The sequence below is a fragment of the Coffea eugenioides genome, chromosome 2 (assembly GCF_003713205.1).
Source record: "Coffea eugenioides isolate CCC68of chromosome 2, Ceug_1.0, whole genome shotgun sequence".
In the NCBI taxonomy this organism is placed as follows: Eukaryota; Viridiplantae; Streptophyta; class Magnoliopsida; order Gentianales; family Rubiaceae; genus Coffea; species Coffea eugenioides.
The window spans coordinates 9,196,778-9,221,476 of record NC_040036.1 but is presented as its reverse complement, the minus strand read 5'-3'; the positions used below and the strand labels follow the sequence as shown (position 1 = coordinate 9,221,476).

At 36.8% G+C, this 24,699-nt stretch overlaps 2 protein-coding genes and 1 long non-coding RNA gene across 7 annotated transcripts; 1 reads left to right on the top strand and 2 right to left on the bottom strand.

Annotated features, from left to right (window-relative positions):
- The first annotated feature begins 1,159 nt into the window (after window positions 1-1,159).
- On the top strand, window positions 1,160-18,645 carry LOC113763439 (bifunctional purine biosynthesis protein PurH). Of its 3 annotated transcripts, XM_027307260.1 has the most exons (14): window positions 11,333-11,671; window positions 11,987-12,083; window positions 12,185-12,343; window positions 12,476-12,578; window positions 12,973-13,048; window positions 14,018-14,114; window positions 14,200-14,302; window positions 14,763-14,896; window positions 15,565-15,742; window positions 15,978-16,132; window positions 16,986-17,195; window positions 17,449-17,796; window positions 17,920-18,046; window positions 18,337-18,645. In XM_027307260.1, exons 3-14 carry the CDS (start codon window positions 12,197-12,199, stop codon window positions 18,486-18,488), a joined length of 1,830 nt encoding a protein of 609 aa, XP_027163061.1. In that variant the 5' UTR covers window positions 11,333-11,671; window positions 11,987-12,083; window positions 12,185-12,196; the 3' UTR covers window positions 18,489-18,645. The 3 variants fall into 3 exon arrangements, with proteins under 3 accessions (XP_027163062.1, XP_027163061.1, XP_027163060.1); XM_027307261.1 differs by lacking the exons at window positions 11,333-11,671; window positions 11,987-12,083; window positions 12,185-12,343 and adding exons at window positions 1,160-1,255; window positions 1,386-1,476 and having other exon boundaries at window positions 12,558-12,578; XM_027307259.1 differs by having other exon boundaries at window positions 11,987-12,343.
- Window positions 7,186-8,478, bottom strand: LOC113763442. The gene is made up of 4 exons (XR_003467345.1): window positions 8,395-8,478; window positions 8,133-8,238; window positions 7,970-8,038; window positions 7,186-7,270 (listed from the first exon to the last, which is right to left on the bottom strand). It is a non-coding gene; the product is annotated as an uncharacterized LOC113763442 (long non-coding RNA).
- Window positions 18,646-18,958: 313 nt separating the features above from the next.
- Window positions 18,959-24,491, bottom strand: LOC113763440 (ACT domain-containing protein ACR12). Of its 3 annotated transcripts, none has more exons than XM_027307262.1 (10): window positions 23,901-24,487; window positions 23,727-23,781; window positions 23,307-23,429; window positions 22,601-22,716; window positions 21,550-21,634; window positions 21,322-21,381; window positions 20,465-20,520; window positions 20,203-20,308; window positions 20,040-20,108; window positions 18,959-19,340 (listed from the first exon to the last, which is right to left on the bottom strand). In XM_027307262.1, exons 1-10 carry the CDS (start codon window positions 24,074-24,076, stop codon window positions 19,278-19,280), a joined length of 909 nt encoding a protein of 302 aa, XP_027163063.1. In that variant the 5' UTR covers window positions 24,077-24,487; the 3' UTR covers window positions 18,959-19,277. The 3 variants fall into 3 exon arrangements, with proteins under 3 accessions (XP_027163063.1, XP_027163064.1, XP_027163065.1); XM_027307263.1 differs by having other exon boundaries at window positions 22,601-22,695; window positions 23,901-24,486; XM_027307264.1 differs by lacking the exon at window positions 18,959-19,340 and adding an exon at window positions 19,347-19,760 and having other exon boundaries at window positions 23,901-24,491.
- Window positions 24,492-24,699: the final 208 nt, after the last annotated feature.

Genomic DNA, 24,699 nt, shown 5'->3' with positions numbered 1-24,699 from the left:
TTTAGACCTGAATCTTCCGGCCGCCCCAGACCAACCTGAAGATGATTACAGCACAGAATCCAAATACCCCTTTGCATCTGCTAAGCAACAAGTTATTGTCTTCTCCGCATCTCCTCATCCCTTGGTCGATTGCCATTACTAATTCAAATCAAACCCTCTGTTCGATTGCGGGCAGAGGGAGAGGGAGGGGGAGCTTTTGCAGGGATGGGGGAGGGGGGTCGCGGGCAAAGGGGAGCGACGGGGGAGCTTTTGCAGGGGCGGCGGATTTAACTTTTGCAGGGGGTGGCGGGGGGGGGGAGGGAGTTTCGGAAAAAGGGACAGGGGAGGGGGAAGGGGAAGGGAGGAAGGAAAAGAAAAAAGAAAGAAAGAAAAAAAGAAAAAAGAAAAAAGAAAAAAGAAAAAAGAAAAAAGAAAAAGAAAGAAAAAAAGTTTTTTCATCTCATAAAAAAGTTTTTCTACAACTTCTACAGTGATCTACAGTAAAGTTTTATACAAACACTCAAAAAACTCACCTTCCAAACAAGCCCAATATTCTATACAAACAAATCCAAAAGTTTTTATTGGCTTTTCAAGTAAGGCATTTAATTCTCGTGGTTAAAATGTGTATTTCAAACCACTAGGACGAAGAGTAACATTCACAAGCAAAATGCAAAACAAAATAGTATGTTTCCTTTTCTCCTTCTAGTAAAACAAACAATCAAATTCAGTCAAACAATTCGTATTTATAAACTCTAACAATATGAAGAATAAATCTTATATACAATGATGGTATGTACACTATTACCGTTAGATCGATGACATATATATAAAAGTTAAATTTCAAATTCAAAAATTTACATAGTTGTCATTTACACCGTCAATGTAAAAAAGATTAATCCTAATATATAAATTTCTTGCCAATCTTGCAATTGAAATATGAGGGACTAAAATAGGACTTTCTAGATACGTAAAGGACCTGTTTAGCAAATTGTCAATATAAGGGACTAATAAAGGAACGCACTCGTCAGCGCTAGCTGAGTCTTTACTCTTGAGTAGTTTGACCGGTTTAGTAGACACTTGTCAAAGTTCAGACGAACCCGAGTAGCCGCTGGTGAAGATGCTGGGGTTTAGTGCAGCTATTGCCTCTCCTTCCCCTGTCTCGACTGACGCAGCCTATTTAGCCACGGTCCTCACCGTCCCTCGCGCTCCACGCGCCGTCGCTGCTCTTCCTCTCTTCGTTCAAATAACAAATATCAGCTCTCCTTCCAACCTGGAGGTATTCAACACTAGCATTCAACAGTTCTCCGAATTCTATCCCTTTTTTTTCCTGCTTTTGCTTTTTAGTCCATTAGCGGCATTGTTACTGTTGAAAACTATATTAATGCTCTGTGGTTGGCTGGTTGTAGTATCTGTCTTCGTCGACGACGTCGTTAAGGTCCAATAGTTGTTCTTCAGTTAAAGCCATGGCTGAAGCTGGAGCTCTTTCAGCACCCACGACACCCGCGCGTAGTACTTTTTTACCGCTCTCATGTGCTCAGCCTTTTTTCCGTATTCGTTCATGTTGAATCCTTAAATTGTTGAATAGAGCAATTACTTGATCTTTTCATGGTAATGGAGGCAAATACTTAAGAATTGAAAATGGAAAGAAGAATTTGAGGATGGTTAATGAGTTCGAAATTGCTATTTACTAGGCCTGTTGCACTAACTATCAAGAATTATGTAAAAAGTTTTATTTTTGCAAGTGTTTATGTGACGCCCCCACTTCTCCCAAGGGCGAACCCAAGGGTATCCGCGGAACGCCTGCCCAACTCTCGCCAGGACTCGAGACAAATCGATTCAAGCTTAACAATATATAACAATTTATACTAGTCTAATAAGGAAAAGTCGCTTCCATAATCAAATATCCAAATCTTACACCACGAGTTCAGAATACATCAGTTACCCAATTCTTACATCAGGATCCAAAAGATACATCAATTCCCAAATATATACAACATCCAAAAGTTGTCTAGACAAATACGTCCAATATGCCAAATCAAAAGTGCATCAAGTTTCAAAATACAACAATTATAAGTCGACTAAACAATTATAACCAAGGTACTAATCAAAAGAGTAATCTAGTCGGCTTTTCTCCAAAATCTTTCCATCCGGTCCTGTTAAGGAAAACAAATCTAACGGGGTGAGCGAATGCTCGTGAGGCCAAGAAACACACATGCAAGCACGTATTCCAAATAGCAACAACAAATACACCGTAAGTAAAGCTATAAAGTTCGAATAATTCACATTTCCAGTAAGAAAAGTAGACAGAAACAATTCAAGGATACTGTAGCTCTCAGGAGCTAAATTCCACGTAGTCGAGCCATGGTCTTGATCAAATTCCATGTTGACACTCCGTCAACCACATAAGTATCAAATCCTGTAGATACACCACTTTCTTCGAATCCCGTCACCGTTACACCCCCTTACCGGGCCCGCTCATCAAAGTTTTGATAATACTCGAGTATATCATGGCAATACTGCGCGAGTAATGCCGAGCAAGATCTCTCCAATAGATCATGCTCTACGAATATCTCATGGTTTGCAAAGCTTACCGACCAAGCCCATGCTGGCTCGATTCGCAAAGTAACCAACGAGTTTGGGCGTCCCCCGAATACGAATACAAATACAAATACGAATATAAGTCAATGAGCAACGCTCAAATCGACGATTCCGACTAGGAATCACAAATACGAATCATATCCACATGACTACATACAAGTCGAATATGAATTCACATAGCAAAATTCGAATATAATTTCATTTGAAAGAGAACGAGTGCGGTAAAGTACGCACTCGTCTCTAAATTTCCAAATTCAAATAACGGATAAGAAGCAGTAAACACTTAGCAACAAATTCATGCACTTGACACTCACCGAGTGATTCAAGTAGCAAGTTCAAATGATGGTTTAGGCGTCTCCCGTGAGATCTTTTGGAAGGTCCTCTTGAGCGCCTGAGCATTTAATAATAAACTATCACTTACAAACCCCAATTAATAAGGAAGATTGCACTCTTGTACAATCTAAGAAAATTTCACGAGAATGAGCCTTAATTATTTGTAAATTGAAGCTCAAAAGTGGAGTTTTAAAACACAAGCAAAATCTGATTTACATTCTTAAAATCGAGTGTAAAACGATCAAGTGATATTAAAAGGGAAAAGAGAGTTTGAAAAACTCCATTTCCTTTAAGTTAGAAATTTTCAGATTTGTTACACTTACTTTGAAAAATCGTATCTCATTCTTTACACGTCCGAAATTGGAAAATTTGGTACCATTGGAAACTACTTCCAAAGTACTAAAAGTTCCTAGAATACAGTTTTCCATGATTCCAAATGGAAGGTATCCAAAATTTGGCTCAAAGTTGCTGTTCTGGGGCATTGAAGACAGGTTTAGGTTGGTTTTTGGCCAACTTTGAAAATTCGGAAAAATTCACTTGATCCGAACTAACCTCTGAAATTTGGAACTCATTAGAGTTGCAATCCAAGTTTAAAACAAAACAAACGGAACAAGATTCGGAGTTTTGAGCACCAAGATATGGTAGCTCAAAGTTACTTAAATTTCCTTGTTAATCAAGGATTTTCCAAACTCAAATCATAAACTTTGGAAGTTTAGTTGAGCAGCTAAACGGAGTCGGAATGGCACCAAATTTAGCAGTATAATACTTCCATATAGGGACTATTCCTCTGCCAATTTTCATAGAAAAATATGTACGGAAAGTTTTTTAATGAAACCACTAAAGTCCCAAGAAGTTCCTCGGCAAATCTGCCTTGGACTTCCGTTTTTCCGTTTTCAAAACGTTTGGCCAATAAAACACCTCAAACATGGTGCATTTCAGTAGGTAATGTCTAAAATAGGTCCAAGGTACATTTGATAGGTGATTTACACTAAGAAGCTTCGGATATCAAGTCCTAAATCATTGTTAGTTTCAAATCTGTCCAAATGCATGGTATTCCTTCACAAGACCAGATTCAAATTTTGATCATAAATCACTCAATTCAACACGGAATTGAGCATGGTTAGTGGAGTTGGAAAACACATTCATAAAGCTATAATTTCTCAGAAGAAACCATTTTCAAAATCCGTCCATAACTAGCTCACATTTCAGCATCAAGTTGTAGTTCATGTTCTGCCCTGTAGTGAACCAACGAAACAGGACAGAAATTTTTAAACGGACGGTTTGGCTCACTCGAGTGGAACCAGAATGTGAATTTTATACCAAATGAAAGCTGGGAATGTCTAGTTTCCAGTGCCACAAATGGCACTCGATTCCGACATCAGAACGATGAATTATAGCCGAAACAAGATGACTGACTGGGTAGTGACGGGAATCATTTTCCAGTTTCTAAACTTTGGAAATTACTTCATTTAACCAACCAAATCATGTTATTTTTCCATGAAATTTTTTACACAATCAATATAACATGTAAAAAACATAAACAAGTCATTAGATCTTCAAAATTTCACACCAAAGTGCTCGAACAAAGCAGGGGCAAAACGGTCACTTTTGGTCAATGCACCATACTTAAGTTTCTATCAACAACCCAACATTAATCCACTAGTTTAAGCACTAAATAAACATTATTACCATCAAAACGCCACAGATCAGTCCATATATCCAAGGTGGGAGTTCATAGAGCCCACACAACCAATTTTCCATCACAAACAAGTTACCCATAAACATGCAAGGGCTTAAATGTGCATTACTACTTCCATGAAGCAAGATTTGGAGAGTTGATCGGGCTCACCTTCTTAGATGCACGAGGACAGAATTTTCGGTCCCCTCTTGGTCCAAGAAATTCATGAAAACAGCCCCTCTTTCTTAGCTAGATACAAACTCCAAGGGTTAAGCTATGTGTAGTTCAATTTTTGTGTGATTTGGTGATGTTTTTGTGCAAGAAATGAAGAGGAAAAATTTGGAAGCTTGGAGTTGTTCTTCCTTCCTCCTTGGCCGCTGGAATGAGAGAGGGAAATGAGAGTGTAGAGAGTGTTGTAGCTTCTTGAGGAAGCTTGAGAATTTGTGGCCAAGATTTGTCCTAAAAGTCAACTCTCTCTCTCGCGCGCACGCGAGCGTTTTGTGCTCCATTCCTCTCTAGTTTATTTCACTAGTGCACTAAATCTCTAATACACTTATAATCATATCATCATTATTCACTCTTAGTAGTCCCAAAATAATGGTCTAAAGGCCCTCAATTCAATGCGCACGCGAAAACGCGTACTTCCGATTTATACGTGATAGAGTGAAATTTTTAAGAAATTCTTATAACGATAATATTACTAACTAATAATTGAGCACTTAAACATAAAAAAACCTATTTTGAGACTAATGTACAAGTTTCCAATTTTCCAAACTTATTGTATCCTCGAATCAATTATTTACTCCAAATCGCGTATTCACTATTTTCACTTAACGAGCCTTCGAAAATTAAATTTTGAAACGAGCCACTCTAAAAATATAAGTAAGTCATAGATCAATATAATTAGGTCTCAAGAGGTTAGAAAATAATATTTGAAGCAAATGGCCAAGTAAATAATTAAATGAGCTCGAAATAAAAATCTAATATAAGAAAATTTGTGAGTCCTTACAGTTTATGTGTCATTTATACCTAACTCCAGTATTTTGTAGTAAAATGTAGCAAGTTAATCTAATTTGAGATGAATATCTAACAGCTAACATGCTAGCTGTTCTTTTTATATTTTTAGCTTCCCTGTATTTAATTGATTGAGATCTTTGTTTTCATAGGGAGGAAGCCCGCTTTGATTTTGCTACCAGATAAAACGGATGTGGCTGTTCTTGGCTGTGGACTTCAGGAACTGGGGTAAGTTAAGTTAATATTTCACATTTGAAAGTTTACATTTGAACTAGACTTCAGGAACTGGTGATGAAAGATGTCATTTAATTGATTGAGATCTTTGTTTTCATAGGAAGGAAGCCCGCTTTGATTTCGCTAGCAGATAAAACGGATGTGGCTGTTCTTGGCCGTGGACTTCAAGAACTGGGGTAAGTTAAGTTAATATTTCACATTTGAAAGTTTACATTTGAACTAGACTTTAGGAACTGGTGATGAAAGATGTCATTTAATTGATTGAGATCTTTGTTTTCATAGGGAGGAAGCTCGCTTTGATTTCGCTACCAGATAAAACGGATGTGGCTGTTCTTGGCCGTGGACTTCAAGAACTGGGGTAAGTTAAGTTAATATTTCACATTTGAAAGTTTACATTTGAACTAGACTTTAGGAACTGGTGATGAAAGATGTCATGTGGGTAGTTGTAATTAATTTGGTAGAAAATTCAATGTAAGACAACAAAAATGGTTGGAATTGGGAGAAAAATATATATATCCCTCATAAGGTGATTACTATAAAAATATTTTAATGATACAAGGTTGAGATCATTACAAAAAATATGATTTTAGGAGATGTTAGTAATATTTTTGAAACTTTAAAAATGTAAGTGATATTAACAAAAATCTTAGGAAGTTTCTAAAATTATCTATAACCAAAAGGGTGAAATATACCTTTTGCAAGTTTGAGGGATAAAAATTATACACTTAATAATTGGAGAGCTAAAGGTATATAAACTAGATAATTTGTGGACTATCCAAATTTTTTGCCTTTATCCAAAATTTTAACCTCCAATTTTCTAATATTGAACTTTAGGAATTGCTTCATTTGACTTGTTTATTATATTGCTATAAATCTGAAATTGCGTCAAAATAAAATGGAAGCGCGTGACGGGAAGGAAACCATCCTCCCCCTGCTCGATGTCAAGTTGGAGGTTCAACGCTGTGGAGCAGCATGCTGGAATCTGGAAGGTTCTCGGCCCTTATTCCTTAAACCTTTAAAGGGTGAAGGAAAACACGTAGCATTCATGCCAAAAAAACACAAATTTTCTGAGTGAACCGTCGGGATGGCACTAACAAAAGCTAACTGCCCCTAGGACATGTCCAAGAAGTTTGTCATATGAGAAGCAAAAAGGTTTAAACTCTTCACATGGCCTGTTCCTCAATTTGACATAATAATGGAAAAATAGTTTTCTAATAGAATGATGACATCTTTTCAATGGTAACAATGTTGCAAATACACCCTAAAAAATGGCAAGGAATGTGAGCTCAATTTCCTGATATATCATAATGCAATAGCAACTCAAGCCCTTCCATTGAGGCAGCGCAAAGGTTTGTACAGTGAAGATACCATTTAGTAACTATCTTCATCAGTTTCTGGCCTCCGGAGGTAGTAACGCAGGCAATTAGTTAGCACCTGCAGGTTCAAATTGTAACTACAGAGAAGTGCAAGTTTAACATGCAAGGAACACATGCTTAAACAAAAGGATCATTGGCAAAACATAGAAAGAAGTTCTGCTCATTGGAAACTCTCAACATCAGCCCCCTATTCACCAATTGAGTGGGTCTTTTGACTTTGCTAATTGAAACACATGTTATCTTGCCTAAGATCCCAAGACATGCCTCTAGATCAAGAAATGCCACTTCCCTTATTTTATGAGTAAATCTCAAAGGCTCTTCACCTTAACTATAGGATTATTCAGGCAAAACATAAATTTTATTGAACCATTTCAGCTGCAAGTTTCCAAGGAAAAAACGTGCAAGTTCATCAAGGACTAATCAGTAAATAGCACTCGAACTCTTAGTTATCTTTCTGTTCTGGACTAGTGCAATAAACCTGTAATCAAAGAACAAAAACACCCAGGATTATATTTATAATATTTGGGCTTAAAGGGAACACCAAAGATGAATCAGTTGTCAAATACAAAAGGGGACTTCAACAGGATGGTAGTACCCAGGACACTGTAAGTAGTAGAAATTCTAGTCGGACTATCAATTGACAATATTAAAGAGCATTTGTATGCATGTGACCCCTTTTGTTTTGTTTTCATGCATGCCCACACATGCACACACGTGCGCGTGCAGAGACTAAAAAACTAAAGCAGATTTCAATTACCTGAGACAAGGAATTGTTCAATGCTTGCCCTCTGTAACTGACATGAAACTTGTCCTTTGCTACTAGACCCTAAAAATTAGTAAGTATTAGTTGACGCCAAAATATAACAACAGATGTTCACTCAGACAACAACTCAGGGAGAGGGGGGGCAGGGAGGGCATACTTCTGTTTCAATTTCAGCAGATTCCACATTAACATTGATGTCAGCCATAATTTTGATCATCTCTAAGAGCAGCCCAGGCCGATCAGCTGTTTCAATATAAAGTAAGCTGAAACCACAAGACAAAAGCAAACAAATGAGTTCAGTCTGAGATGCCACAGAACTGTACTCGGAAAAAGCTACCCAACACTTAGTATTAGTTTGAAAGCCAGTTAATAACTTGGGGCACATGCATATAAAGAACTCAAGCTGCAAAAATGCACACCTCCTTGCAGGTCCATCATCCTTGACATGTATATGAGTAGCAATATCAACATCAAGCTGCCATTTTGACAGGAAAAAGTCAAAAGTTTACAAGGTGGTAAGTTCCAAAAAAAAAAAAAAATTCAACACTCATTTTCACCTAGGCACGTTTCCATCTACCTAGTCACGTTTACAAGGTACTTAGGGTGTTGAATATTTATTCTTATTATTGTCCAAGGATGATAGGTCTAAACTGACTGAAATGCTGGAAATTCTTGTAGATAATGACTATAAAGACTACTAGATTATATTCGCTGTTATGACTACAAAAATTGTTAAAGATAATTTTTTAATCTAAAACTCCGTTTGGATTGGCTATTTTTTCAAAAAATAAGTTTTTCAAATACAATATTACAGTAATATACAATAATTCAAAAAACATCCCATCCATATTAGTATATCAAATATTTCAAAAAAAAATTATAGTAAAAATTTTTCATATACACTGCTACAATAAAAATATTTCAAAAACACCTCCCAAAAACAGCTAATCCAAACGGAGCCCTTGCTATTTGAACCCAGTGGGTACCCAAGTATTTTTCAAAATTTCTCATCAATTAATGGGTATAATTAGAATTTATCCCATTTTAAACCCAATATTAAATTTCGGTACCCATCCCTCCCAAAGTTCCCATGGGCATGGGTAATCCATTGGGATTTGGGACAAATTGCCACCTCTAATCAAGTGGGACCCAGGTATGGGATGGTGGAAGCCACGCCAGGCGGTGATCTGATGGGGCTGACGACCACTCCCCTTCCCAAAGAGCTCACTTCCGCTCTTCTACGCTCAGCCCGCCGTGCAATTGAGGAATTATCTGGAATGGTGCTGGTATTGGGCTTAGGCTTGCTTAGACCCAGTCCATGGTCTGATGAAGAGGTCCACAAGGGCTAGTTTGGGAGTTTAGGAGAGGATAGCTAATTCATTTGTGTATTTTACTTTTACTTTTTTTTTTCTTTTTAATAAAACATCATAATTTCAATGAAATTTGCACTAATTGGAAAAAAAATTCCATCAAATGTACGCATATACCAAAGATTTGAATAATAGATACTATACATCTGAAAAATACATAAAATTTACACTATAAAACTATAAAATATTTCTAAAATAAGATACAGTGCTTATAGCATGAAAAACATGTGTACATACTTCCAATCGTCAAATTTGGTGATCAATTACTTAAAATCTAGATATTATAATGAGATGCGTTGATCAGATTTAAGGAATTCCAAATCTGAAAATGTGTATATTTTACTTATTCACCTTTAGGTTTGTACTATTATACGTCATTTATTTTTCTTTTTATCAAGTTCAAAATCAAGAATTCTGTTGTCAATACATATGTAATTCTGAAAGCAATTAGTGATGAGATTATTTTTACAGTGGCGATGATATAAGAAAAAGTCTATTTCTTATATCAAGAAGGCTAAAAAACAATCGTATTTAATATCTCTTATATCGATCAGTTGCTTGATGCGTTTGTTTAATATAAAATTTCTCAAATAAAAATGTAATATGATTGGAATCACAGATCATAAAAGTGATTCATATAATTAAATATAAACGATTTTGTAAATAGATTTATGGGTCAAAATAATATTAATCCAAATTTGGCAATTGAAAAGTTACCGCCCTTTTTATTTTGAAGTCGAATTAGGCCGAAAGCATAACATGAATTATTTAGAGTGCATTTCATAAAACTAATGTTTGAAAACTAAATTTTGAAATCTAAAATATAAAGTTTGAATCCATTAAGTTATTTAATTGTCAAGTACTAATTCTAATATATTTGAGTGTATATAACATTAAGTGATAAGTAAATACTTTAACACTTATTTTTTAGAACAAATATTGTTTAGAAAATTCAATATCATTAGATGTTCTAATTTTGGTTATCAAACTCGTCTAAACATGTTAAGATTTGAATTCATTAAATTTAAATGTTAAATTGTGTTATGAAACAAAACCTATGTCTTTTTTTTCATAAGGAGGTTAAAGAACATGAAAGCGGAAAAAACACATTTTCAAATTACAAAAAGGGTACGTTTGGTAAACCATAACGGGAGTTTGCGTATGTCATCTTGTCCAAGATGTTTCCTATGTGCAAATTAAAATAAAGAAAGTTAAATGTGATTTTTCCAACTTAATAGTACCTTTATGCAATTATCATAAATCTTGTGGAGGTATGTTATGCTATACAAAAAATACAGAATCAAGATGTATTTGTGCATAACCATGTATATATAAATACACGTGCGTGCGCACATACACACACATATATATACATATATATATAGATGTATACACATATTTATAAGTAAATACACGTGTGTATATTTCAACTTTGTGGAATGAATTAAGATAAGAGTTGTCTGTTTCCGTTCAACATCTTGAAAATATTAGATGAATATGGAGTTATTTGCAAAAAAATTTTATTACATCATAAATACGTTTTTTAATACTTTTTTTATTCTTTCAACTATTTTTTATATCACATATATTACATCACAAATAATTGCACTGTTGATTTCGTGCCTAACTAATGTGGAATTAATTTTCAGTAGCCCTTGAAAAAAATTAAAATAGCTCTCCACCAGCCAAACGTGTTGGCTTCCCTCACATATTTGACTTTTTTACCAAAGCCAGGATGACTTTTGATCATTTTACAAACCTAAACCCCGAGAAAATCACAAAAGCCGGCCAACTTTTGAGGTTCCTCAGGAGACTGATAAACTAACCCAAACCCCCCAACACTCGATGTGGAATAACTACCTTAAGCAGGGCAGCTGCTACCAAGACCTAAAGAGACCTCACTAACCCCTCACCTATTTGACTACGAATAGGAAAAGTAAAAAGAGTTTGGAGCCAAGGAGAGAGAGGGAGAGAGAGAGATTTGGTGACTCCCACTTTGTCCTTGTCTCCTCTTCACAGAGGACTCCCATACGACAGAGGATCACAAGAAGAAGTCCAGCTCCGCGTCTCCTCTATTGCTTTGTACAACTATACATGTGAGGGAAAAAGAGTCTCCTCAGTTGGGTCCTTCCAAGTTTCTTCAGTTGCTTGCATCCCCAGAACAGAAAACCCGAGAAAAGCAAAGTCAAGTCCCCCCACCCCCAACTCTTATCTCTCTCTTCCTTCACTTTATTTTTGGCAAATTCAAATTCCTGCATTGAACCAAGGAAAAGGGCTCAAGAAAATCCATCAACCACAATTGTTTTGCATCATTGCCTCGCTCCTTGTACGTTTTCTTGTTTAATTCATTTAATATGCCAGAAACTATTTTCTGTGATTGGTTGGATCTTGTGATCACTAGAATTTATACATGGACTTCGCGAATGAGTACCTGCATAGCTTGGACAATTAGTTATGCAATTCAATTCGATTTGGTAGGTATTAGGACTGTAGTGTACCTACCTTTTCAGCAGAGGGCCCATTGTAATTTGCCTTCTAATTAAATTTGAGTGATTTTTTTACCTTTCTTTATGGTAAGTTTGTGGTAATTTTGTTGCATTACTGATTACTGTTAAATTTGAAATTTTGACCTGGGCTGCAGGTACAGCTGTTGTACAATCAAAGGAGGGATACTAATAGGCAATTGATGTCAGAGGGTTGATTTGAGTATTGCGGTGGTGTCGGTGTTCTTAGCATTGGCGAGTTTGCTCAAATGTTTTTTCCCAAATAATCAATCTCCTAATAAAAAAAACATCAATATATTCTTACCGTTACTTTCTCAACTTGATTGATAACTTAGCCGCTGGTGACAATGCTGGGGTTTAGTGCAGCTGTTGCCTCTCCTTCCCCTGTCTCGACTGACGCAGCCGTCCTAGCCGCCCCTCGCGCTCCACGCGCCGTCGCTGCTCTTCCCCTCTTCGTTCGAATAACAAATACCATCTCTCCTTCCAACCTGGAGGTATTCAACACCAACATTCAACAGTTCTCCGAATTCGATCCTTTTTTTTTCCCCTGCTTTTGCTTTGTAGTCCATTAGCGGCGTTGTTACTGTTGAAAACTATATTAATGCTCTGTGGTTGGCTGGTTGTAGTATCTGTCTTCGTCGACGACGTCGTTAAGGTCCAATAGTTGTTCTTCAGTTAAAGCCATGGCTGAAGCTGGAGCTCTTTCAGCACCCACGACACCCGCGCGTGGTACTTTTTTACTGCTCTCATGTGCTCAGCCTTTTTTCCGTATTCTCTCATGTTGAATCCTTAAATTGTTGAATAGAGCAATGACTTTGATCTTTTCATCGTAATGGAGGCAAATACTTAAGAATTGAAAATGAAAAGAAGAATTTGAGCATGGTTAATGAGTTTGAAATTGCTATTTACTAGCCCTGTTGCACTAACCATCAAGAATTATGTGAAAAGTTTTTATTGTTGCAAGGGTTTATGTATCATTTATAGCTAACTCCAGTATTTTGTAGTAAAATGTAGCAAGTTAATCTAATATGAGATAAATATCTAACAGCTAACATGCTAACTGTTCTTTTTTATCTTTTTTAGCTTCCCTGTATTTAATTGATTGAAATCTTTGTTTTCATAGGGAGGAAGCACGCTTTGATTTCGCTATCAGATAAAACGGATGTGACTGTCCTTAGCAGCGGACTTCAGGAACTGGGGTAAGTTAAGTTAATATTTCACATTTGAAAGTTTACATATCTTTTGTAATTTGGAGCCGCTTGCTAGGAGTTCCTCCAATGTAGAAATTTTTTATAACAACTATATTGAGAGACAGTTGCTGTAAGGGTGGAAGTTTTGGCACCAGCTGCACGCACAAAGAAAAAATGATCTGTTTTGATTGTATGTAACTGCTTTGTTTCTGTTGGAGCTGTAGCTGCTTCTCTTGTTAACTTGGATTGCTTTAGATTCATTATTTATGCTAGTTGTATTATTTAAAAGTTTTGTAAGGAGTACATTACCAAGGGGATCTTGGTAATTTTCCTATATGCTCAATGGCTGTGGCTCATCGAGACTTTTTGTCTAGTTTATTGAACTTTTCAATTTAGGATTTCATAATTGACTGAGTCTCTTTGTTTCTTTGCACATGCTTGGCTTTTGTTGCCTTGGTTCATAGGGACTTTGATGCATATAGCTTTTTTTTTTTTGCCAAATACATTTGCATTTGTTAAAAAAAAAATGCTAGATGGGACAGAAGAACCCCCCCTCCCCCCGGGGGGATGTAAGGCATTTTGTATCTTTTCATTTTTACTTCTTTTAGTGTGCCTTCAATGGTTGAACTTCTCCATGGTGATCATTAACAGAACATGCACACTTGCTAACTTAATAAAAAAAAAGATGGTCCTAATGCGTATGTTTTTTATTATGCTTTTTGGCTGGTAGGTACCATATTTTGATGAACCTTGTCAATTTTAGACGTACTGAAATGATAATGAATGCCTTCACTTGTATGGAGCTTGACATTGTAATCATGATGTTTAATTTATATTTCAGTTAGCTAAAACTTGGGGAGGGGATATTATTGGTATTGTGGAAAATACCATGCACCAGAGCTGTAATATAGCAAACTTTTCTATTATAAAATTGGTGGTGCTTGACTGCTTGTCAAGCTAATCTATCTTCAAATGCAGGTACACAATTATTTCAACTGGAGGAACAGCATCTGCTTTGGAAAGTGATGGTCTATCTGTGACTAAAGTGGAAGATCTCACTGGTTTTCCTGAAATGGTAAGCTGCTTGTTAAAATTGTGATTTTATGACAGATAAAACGATACTACTGGCCCACTTCCCTTAACTTGTAAATCCTGTACAGCTTGATGGTCGTGTAAAAACTCTGCATCCTAGCATACATGGGGGTATCCTTGCTAGGAGAGATTTGGTGCATCACATGGAAGCCCTTGACAAGCACAAGATTGGTGAGCATAGTTTACAATTCTGTTGGTTGAGTGGATGCGAAAACATCATTAGAGGTGAAAAAATGAATTGGTCACTTTCTCATTTTAGAGTTGAGAGCAGGCTCTGAGAACCTGTTGACCTTCAAATTGGCGATGAAAGATGTCATGTGGGTAGTTGTAATCCCCTGGAAGAGTAACTAAGGAACTGCATCCCCTTGACTATACCTTTAATCTTCAAGGCCATAAACAACACCTTAATCATATCCTGCCAATGCTGCAAGTCATACTTTTATTGTTATCTTACATTACCTATCTGATATGTGTAACTGAAATATATAGGACATGAAAATGTATTTCAGAATGTTTGCATCTTCAATTTGAAAAATGAACACCTTTCCTTGCATCTGGAGTGGAAGACTTTAGTTGCTTGTTTGCCTTATTACGTTACCCCAGCCATCTTTAAAACGACTCCCTTTTGCAGGTACAATTGATGTAGTGGTGGTCAATTTATATCCATTTTATGAAAAAGTTTCCTCTTCAAGTGGAATATCTTTTGAAGATGCAATTGAGAACATTGATATTGGTGGCCCAACCATGATAAGAGCTGCCGCAAAGGTTATTGACCTCAACCTTGTTGCTTTTGTTTTCTTCATTTTATTTATTAACATGTCTCATATCCATTCTCCTTGCTGCTGGATATGTTTTGAAAAGCTGTCAAATTCTTTAGGCAGGCCTGTATAAACCTTGTGTAACATTAGACTCAACAATTGTCTAATTCTAGGGTCTGATACTAAACACTGGGGATTTAATGAGTCATGAGTTTGAGTTTGAGGAAAACTAAAGTAATGATGCATCAAATGATGCGCTTTTGAAAAGCTTTGTGAGCTTGAAGCTAGTGCTTTAAATTACCTGCGGTGCTGTAGCAAGTAGTAAAGAAAAATACTATAGCCTTGCTTCTTGATGACAAAGAAATAAAAGTTCTTACTGTTTGTGGAGTTTGTATAATGCAAACAAAAGTTACTCTTTCTTACATCTTTTTAGTTTTGAAGGTTTATTAGTTGTAATTAGGCTCAGTTGCAAATCACTTGTGTGAGCTTCAATTGGCATCTTTCATATCTGTGCGTTAATGTTTAGGTGATATATCTTGTTATAAATGAAAAACCCTACTTGTGTGTATTGGCAAGTCAAAGTCTTTTCCTATGGTAGCAAAAAATGCTCTTTAGGCTAATCTGTAAGATAGCACCAAATGACAACTGTCTTATTTTTCAATGCTATATCCACAGAATCACAAGGATGTTTTGGTGGTGGTTGATCCAGAAGACTACCCTGCACTTCTAGAGTTTCTTCGTGGAAAGCAAGACAACCAACAATTTAGGAGAAAGCTGGCTCAGAAGGCTTTCCAGCATGTTGCCTCTTACGACACTGCAGTTTCAGAGTGGTTGTGGAAGCAAACATCAGAAGGTATTAATTTTTCTTATGGGTAGAAATATTTTTGCCAAATCATCCATGCCAGACGTATAGTTTCCAAGATCGCTTTGCCATGAGATTCCTTATCTCTACATGCTTCAAAAGTTGAATTCATGTTGGCAACTACTCGAAAGATTGTGGGTTCTTTATTTAAAGGTTGAAAACCAATAAGTTTGAATCATCCCATCATCTGTCCACTCATATTGACTAGTTTCTTGTGGATTTGAAGATAAGTTTCCTCCCAATATGACTGCGTCTCTCTCACTCAAAAATGCACTTCGGTATGGTGAAAATCCTCACCAGAAGGCTGCATTTTATGTTGACAAGTCTCTTGCTGAGGTTAATGGTGGTGGTATTGCAACTGCTATTCAACACCATGGAAAGGTAAGCGACTGATGCCTAACTCGATCTGCATTCTTTTCAGGCCTCATTTCTTGAATGATTTTGTTCCATAGAGTGTCCTATTTAATGACCTTTTCCATTAGGCTGACTGTGTGCTACCTCAATCGAAAGTTAGCCATGTTTCATGTTGGTCATGGAACTGAATGTAAGTGATATAACACGATCAAGGCTTTGCTTTGATATGTTGAAAGATCAACCTGGTGGAGAGAGGAATGAATCCTTTGGTGTATTAAGGATGATTATATTTATCCTTTCCTTTTGGACAAAAGGAAAATGATATCATTTGACTCGACACAATTTTTGTTGTACCTGGAACAGAGGAGAGTATAGTGAAGTTTTGCCGTCCTCTTTTGTGATGGGGTCTAGTGTGGTGAGGAATCAGGGACTAAAGCTTTTGAACTGCTTGCAAGTAGTGTTATCCATATTTCTTTGTGCCTTTTTCAGGGTTTTTTAAATCTTATCCTGCTATAAATTAGTTACAGCTCTGCTGTAATCAAAGTTTTTATGGTTTGAAAATTTATATCCTTTATAGACATTTTACCATAACGCTGCAAATTAATAACCTTATACATTTTCTCCAGATGAAAGAAATGCTTGCTGTCTTCTAAATGATGTCTTATCATTTTAATTAGTGTGTTTTCAATTTTCCTGAGCGAGTCTGCTTGTGTTATGCTTCCATTTTTCAAACTTATTGAATCTCTCTTTTTAGCTAAATCTGGAATTACGTCCATTTACTGTGTTAACTTCCTATTTTTGAGCTTTACATTGAGTAAGAGATTTTTTATAATTTGAACTTTGTATCAGACTCAGATTGCTTTTGTATCCTTTGGTACAGGAGATGTCATATAATAACTATTTAGATGCAGATGCAGCGTGGAATTGCGTGTGTGAATTTAATAGACCTACTTGTGTCATTGTGAAACACACAAATCCTTGTGGAGTTGCTTCACGTGATGATATTGTTGAAGCATATAGACTGGCGGTGAAAGCAGATCCAGTGAGCGCTTTTGGTGGTATTGTAGCCTTTAATGTGGAAGTTGATGAGGTAATTTTCATGTCTTCTTCATGGTGTTGACATTGAAGTTCTGTGCTATTTTTTTTTTCAGGCCCTAGCCCAGTTAGGGGAATGTTTTGTCTTCAAATTTTAACTTCTAATCTGAGTGATGAAATGTGGTGCCTGTGCTTAACCATTGCACAATGTGCTCTACAATGATCTTGATATAATGTTAGCTGTTTTTCATTTGGAACAACTGAAATCCATTTTTAACTGCTCAAGTTCTTGAAAATTGTCTCCTTAGGTGCTGGCTAAGGACATTCGAGAATTTAGAAGCCCAACTGACAATGAAACTCGAATGTTTTATGAGATTGTTGTTGCACCCAAGTATACCAAAAAGGGGCTAGAGGTTCTTCGTGGAAAATCCAAGGCTTTGAGAATACTTGAGGCAAGTAAAAATAGTAAAGGAAAACTCTCGCTCAGGCAAGTTGGTGGGGGTTGGTTAGCTCAGGATTCAGATGATTTAGTTCCTGAAGATATCGAATTCAAATCAGTCTCTGATAAGGCTCCACAAGAAAGTGAGCTTTCTGATGCACGGTTTGCATGGCTCTGTGCGAAGCATGTCAAGAGTAATGCCATTGTCATTGCAAAGGTGAGTTTAATCTAGCTGAACATAAACAACATTTCCCCCAAGTAAGGAAATAAAAAGAATACAGGTGGTAAAAAATGTCTAGATTCAGATGATTTGTTTTTGACCCTACTCCTTGCTTGGCAGGACAATTGCATGTTAGGTATGGGAAGCGGGCAACCAAACAGGTTGGAAAGCTTCAGGATAGCTTTAAGGAAAGCTGGGGATGAAGTCAAGGGAGCTGCTTTGGCTAGTGATGCTTTCTTTCCATTTGGTAAACATTTCATTACCTTAATGAACCAATATTGGATTTTGGTTTATTTACCTGGCTGAGTTCAGTTTGAGGTGGGATTAAAGACAAAATGTCAGGGAGAGGTTTATTTATTAATTTACTTATTTTTATTTTTGGATTGAGAAAGGTAATAGGTCTGCACTACTGAAGGGACTTCTTGATATGAAAAAGTTCCAAGTGGTAGCAGAACATAGACTGAAGGATAAGCCAAATCAAATCATAGACAACTGGTTACCTACCCCCATCTTTCTAAAGTTTTCTTTTGTGAACAGCCTGGAACGATGCTGTTGAAGAAGCATGTCAAAGTGGGATAAGCGTCATTGCGGAGCCTGGAGGTAGCATCAGAGATGTCGATGCTATCGACTGCTGTAAGAAATATGGAGTATCCCTGCTTTTCACCAATGTGAGGCACTTTAGGCATTAAAAAAGGAATTTTGAGTTTTAGAAGTGTTGCATGCCTTGAGGAGCAATTTCCAAGCTCGCAGCCAAAATTAAGGCCTGAAAGCTTTGGTAGTTAACCGAATAGTTGATAAATCGACAATATTGAATCTTCTTATATTTAATTTGGCCGGTTTTCAAAATGCATTATGAGCTAATTCTGTGTACATCTGGGAGCCAGAGTGCCTTTCCCACTGTACCTCTATATTTCTAATATTGAACTTTAGGAATTGCTTAATTTGACTTGTTTATTATATTGCTCCAAATCTGAGTTGCGTAAAAGAAATTGATGATAACATGGAGACACGTGACGGGAAAAAAACCATTCTCCCCTTGCCTCATGTCAAGTTGGAGGCTCAACGCTGTGGAGTAGCATGTTGGGATCTGGAAGGTTTTCGGCCTCAAACCTTTACAGGGCGGAGGAAAGCACGTAGCATTCATGCCAAAAAACACAAATTTTCCGAGTGAACCGTCGGGATGGCACTAACAAAAGCTAACTGCCCCCAAGACATGTCCAGGAAGTTTGTCATATGAGAAGCAAAAAGGTTTAAACTCTTCACATGGCCTGTTCCTCAATTTGACATAATAATGGAAAATTAGTTTTCTAATAGAATGATGACATCTTTTCAATGGTAACAATGTTGCAAATACACCCTAAAAAATGGCAAGGAATGTGAGCTCTATTTCCTGATATATCATAATGCAATAGTAACTCAAGCCCTTCCATTGAGGCAGCGCAAAGGTTTGTACAGTGAGTATACAGTGAAGATACCATTTAGTAACTATCTTCATCAGTTTCTGGCCTCCGGAGGTAGTAACGCAGGCAATTAGTTAGCACCTGCAGGTTCAAATTGTAACTACAGAGAAGTGCAAGTTTAACATGCAAGGAACACATGCTTAAACAAAAGGATCATTGGCAAAACATAGAAAGAAGTTCTGCTCATTGGAAACTCTCAACATCAGCCCCCTATTCACCAATTGAGTGGGTCTTTTGACTTTGCTAATTGAAACACATGTTATCTTGCCTAAGATCCCAAGACATGCCTCTAGATCAAGAAATGCCACTTCCCTTATTTTATGAGTAAATCTCAAAGGCTCTTCACCTTAACTATAGGATTATTCAGGCAAAACATAAATTTTATTGAACCATTTCAGCTGCAAGTTTCCAAGGAAAAAACGTGCAAGTTCATCAAGGACTAATCAGTAAATAGCACTCGAACTCTTAGTTATCTTTCTGTTCTGGACTAGTGCAATAAACCTGTAATCAAAGAACAAAAACACCCAGGATTATATTTATAATATTTGGGCTTAAAGGGAACACCAAAGATGAATCAGTTGTCAAATACAAAAGGGGACTTCAACAGGATGGTAGTACCCAGGACACTGTAAGTAGTAGAAATTCTAGTCGGACTATCAATTGACACTATTAAAGAGCATTTGTATGCATGTGACCCCTTTTGTTTTGTTTTCATGCATGCCCACACATGCACACACGTGCGCGTGCAGAGACTAAAAAACTAAAGCAGATTTCAATTACCTGAGACAAGGAATTGTTCAATGCTTGCCCTCTGTAACTGACATGAAACTTGTCCTTTGCTACTAGACCCTAAAAATTAGTAAGTATTAGTTGACGCCAAAATATAACAACAGATGTTCACTCAGACAACAACTCAGGGAGAGGGGGGGCAGGGAGGGCATACTTCTGTTTCAATTTCAGCAGATTCCACATTAACATTGATGTCAGCCATAATTTTGATCATCTCTAAGAGCAGCCCAGGCCGATCAGCTGTTTCAATATAAAGTAAGCTGAAACCACAAGACAAAAGAAAACAAATGAGTTCAGTCTGAGATGCCACAGAACTGTACTCGGAAAAAGCTACCCAACACTTAGTATTAGTTTGAAAGCCAGTTAATAACTTGGGGCACATGCATATAAAGAACTCAAGCTGCAAAAATGCACACCTCCTTGCAGGTCCATCATCCTTGACATGTATATGAGTAGCAATATCAACATCAAGCTGCCATTTTGACAGGAAAAAGTCAAAAGTTTACAAGGTAGTAAGTTCCAAAAAAAAAAAAAAATTCAACACTCATTTTCACCTAGGCACGTTTCCATCTACCTAGTCATGAACAATTATTGAGAAACCAAACCATGATTGGAATGCATAAGCATCACCGTATACAGCAATCAACAAGAGGATATGGCCAACTGGTCAAAAGGAAATCTTTCGAGTAGAATATGTTGATGTACCAAGCACTATAAACTAAAATCTCCAGCCAAAACTAAGCTTTCAATAATCTGAAGGAAGGTTTGATTGTTACAGGAAGGAAGCAACACTCATATTTAATATGCAATTTTATCAACTAGAGAGAGTAACTATTGGTTCTTCATCTGGCAAAGTTACTAGGCCCTCAAGCAATCACTGATTAGGAAAGAATGGAAAAACTTCATTGTACCGTGGAACACATTACTCTTATGAATGACTAACTGCCTTTGCATTACGTAGAAATTCTTTGTTTAAAATTGCATCCAAGTGTAATTAAAAAAAATTAGTGAGCAAATCAACAGACCCCAAAGGACCAATGTACATATGATTGAGGTAGTAGAAAAAATATGGGTGGGCAGTATTGATTGCAAAAGCAAGTTCTATGGAAGAAATTCCTAATCAGTTACAATGAATCATCAACCAGGATTATGTATTTTATTTTGATCATTAAATATAAGGAAATTTGTGTTCTATTTTGATAATTAAATATAAGGAAATTTAAAAGAGACACGGAAATCAGATTGACTAGGATAGATAGGGAAAGGGAATTACCTTCTTTGCCGGTGCTTTTATTCCGAAAGCCTCACCCATTGCAAGACGCTCACTAGACTCCTGATATGTACATATCATCGAGATGAAGGAAAGAGTTAAATAGTATAAGGAACAAAAACAACCTTAAGAGATAGGAAAGTACACAATAAAAAATGAATAAGCACGTGAAAATCCTGGAAAACTATTAAATGGTGTCCAAATATGAGTACATTAGCAATAGAAACATACTGGATGATACTTCAGCAGGTTGTTGATAATGGTAAGACGAATTCTCTCCAGAAGATCAGGATCTTCAACTTTGCGTCCACTTGCCCTAATATGAGAGTTATTGTAAACCATTCCAAAAAAAAAGGGATATGGCACATCTGATATCTGAATTAGAATTAATACATGCATGCAAAAGGTAACCTCCAGCAGACACACGACAACTTAAGGGGTTGCTGTGTAACAAATGCATAATGTCCACTTCAACATCCATGAATTTTATCATCAACTTGATGAATTATTTAAGATACAAGGCTTTCCTATTAGAATGGGTTGTTCAAAAGGATTCCCTGTTCTTCCATCAGATGTTCTGCTTTTTCCTGGATACTCCACTTCAAATACCCATGATTGGCTTACTAGCTTGATATAATTCAGAAAACACCAGCTTTCTCAAAGCTTCTTGCTCATACCTCTCATCAAAGGGCGCTATTTGATAATGTCTGTGGCAAACTTCCCGCTAAAACCAGTGAGCATTCAAATATCTGTCCAACATTCATTCATGAAGGTACTCCTAGTGGGTTGGAGCACCAAAAAAGTTTGTGAATAATTGTTGGCAATGCTTCAAGATTGCTTTTTCTTTTCAGATTAACCTATTAAGCTGAATTCCATTTATTTATCTATCGAACTTTTATTTGCCCGTGAATAATTCTTTTCTCAACAGATGGCAATCTCAAAAATCAGATTGAGTTCTTTCTGGAATTTAATACAAATTTAATACAAGTAGTTTAGACATATTGTTTCCTTAAGAAACTGAAATCTTTTACCAAGTAAACTAATGTGAATTATCTTTATGCCAACACCAGAATCAGATGACAAAAAGGTGAATTTTGCATCATCAACCATAAGAAATATTTTCAAAACCCATCAGCATAGTTACACAACTATCGTGCCATTCTTCATAGCAGCAGGAACAGGGAATCTAGTCTACTTATAAGACCACAAGCAGCATCGGAAACAGCAACCAAATAGTGAGAACTTTCCATCAATTTCGAAAAGCAACTAAATAGTTCCTTACAGACGCATGATGAAAAATTTTGTTTCTATCACTGAGGCCTCAGTGTTGACAGTTCCTTTCACAACATCCAAACCAAGATCTTTTAGTGCCTTCATCTGCTCCAGAGAAAACCAAGACTGCATGTTATATAAACTTACTTAAAGATGAAAAATATCCAAGATGACATATTTGAAAAGATTAGGAAAGTGAAAAAGGCATTAATCTTAAGCAGCAAGTCCCCATAAAAAATCTGAATATCTAGCATCGTAAAAAATCTCACACAGTTGGGCTAACTAAAAACCATGGGTTAAATGAGCATAAGGATACAGAAAGGCAGATATTTGTGGTCTAACTGGAAGAGTATTACCTCAGGCTCCATCACATCTAGTCTATACAGGAGGAAACATGACATACAATATCTTACAAGTCAGTACCTCTTACAAAAAGGTACACTGAGGAGTTTGATAAAAAGATGAGGTCCACAGTATCTAAAAATTTCCAAAAGACCTGATGCCATAAATCTGAAAAGGTTATAGATGGCTTACAATAACTTACAAAGACTTGAGTCTCCTAACTTTCCCTACCCCCTTCCACTTGATACAAAAGATACCTCATGAACTACTTTCAAATATTTCAAAAACAACTATATAACGAATACCAAATAATAAAACTGGCACAAAAAGAAAAAGAAACGTGATGACAGGCAGACAAAGGATGGTGACTTCACCGTGTCAATGAGAGCACCAAGACGATCGCCAAAGCTAACTTGTACTATTGTTGCATCAGAGTCAGAATCTTGATCTATCAGAACAATAGGCATAGGAATACCATCTCTATCCTGCTCTGATTTCTGGAAACAGCAATTTTAACAGGCTTAATAATCAAATGAAATCTCTCAAAAGAGTACTACTGTAATCAAGTAATTTCCAACATTTCCGCAGCACACTTTTCAGTAAAAACAAATTGTATAATAATGCGCTAAACAGAAATAAACAACAAATAACTTCATAGTTGTGATTTCACTGAAAAACTTGGATAATCCTGATATTATTCACAGCAACTTAAAGCGACTGAACAATAAAAAGAACTTTTTAAAAAAGAAGAAGAAGACAAGGCTAAACAAGAAACTTGGTAAATCGTAACTAACCAATGAGGCTGAACTAACTGATTCCACACCATCGATCGAAGCGCAACTAATATTCCTATCAAAATACAAGCAAAAAAATATAATACTTTTATTTAGATCAAACATTACATTAAAAAAAAACTATAAATAAAGTTTTCAGCCGTTAGACATTAAGAAGTTGAACAGTTTGCTTACTTTTTGGTAGTGATTCCGGAATGAAATAACCCGCGGGTGAGTTTAGACGAGGAGGTGGAAAAGGAGAGATTCAAGTGAGGAGCAGAGAAGTCACAATCGGAATGGGACAACTTGGATCGAACAGGTGCTAAGGTAGCAGCAGCAGCAGGACTGAAGAAAGCGTTGGCGATCGCCATAGCCACTTCTCTCGGAGGTTCCAATCAGGCGGAAATGGTGGAAAATTACTTGAAAATTGAAATATCAAAATCTGCTTGGTTATATAGCAGTGTAGTCAAGAGTATGAGCTGAACCGATTGAAGAGGTGAAAGTTACTGCTAGCTGGGGACGACTGGTGACGTCGTTGGGATATTATTGTTTATATCTCCTCTTTCGGAGAAATATATTCATTTCCGGCAACGCCGTTAGGCGGTGTATTGCGTCATCAGGTGGGACCCAGGTATGGGATCGTGGACGCCACGCCAGGCGGTGATCTGACGCGGCTGACGACCCCTCCCCTTCCCGAAGAGCTCGGGGTTTCGGACTTCCGCTGTTCTACGCTCAGCCCGCCGCGCAGTTGAGGAATTATCTGAAATGGTGCTGGAATTGGGCTTAGGCTTGCTTAGACCCAGTCCATACTCTGAAGCAGAGGTCCACAAGGTCTAGTTTGGGAGTTTAGGAGAGGATAGCTAATTCATTTGTGTATTTTACTTTTTCTTTTTTTTCTTTTTAATAAAACATCATAATTTCAATGAAATTTGCACTAATTGCAAAAATAAAAAATGCCATCAAATGTACGCATATACCAAAGATTTGAAGAATA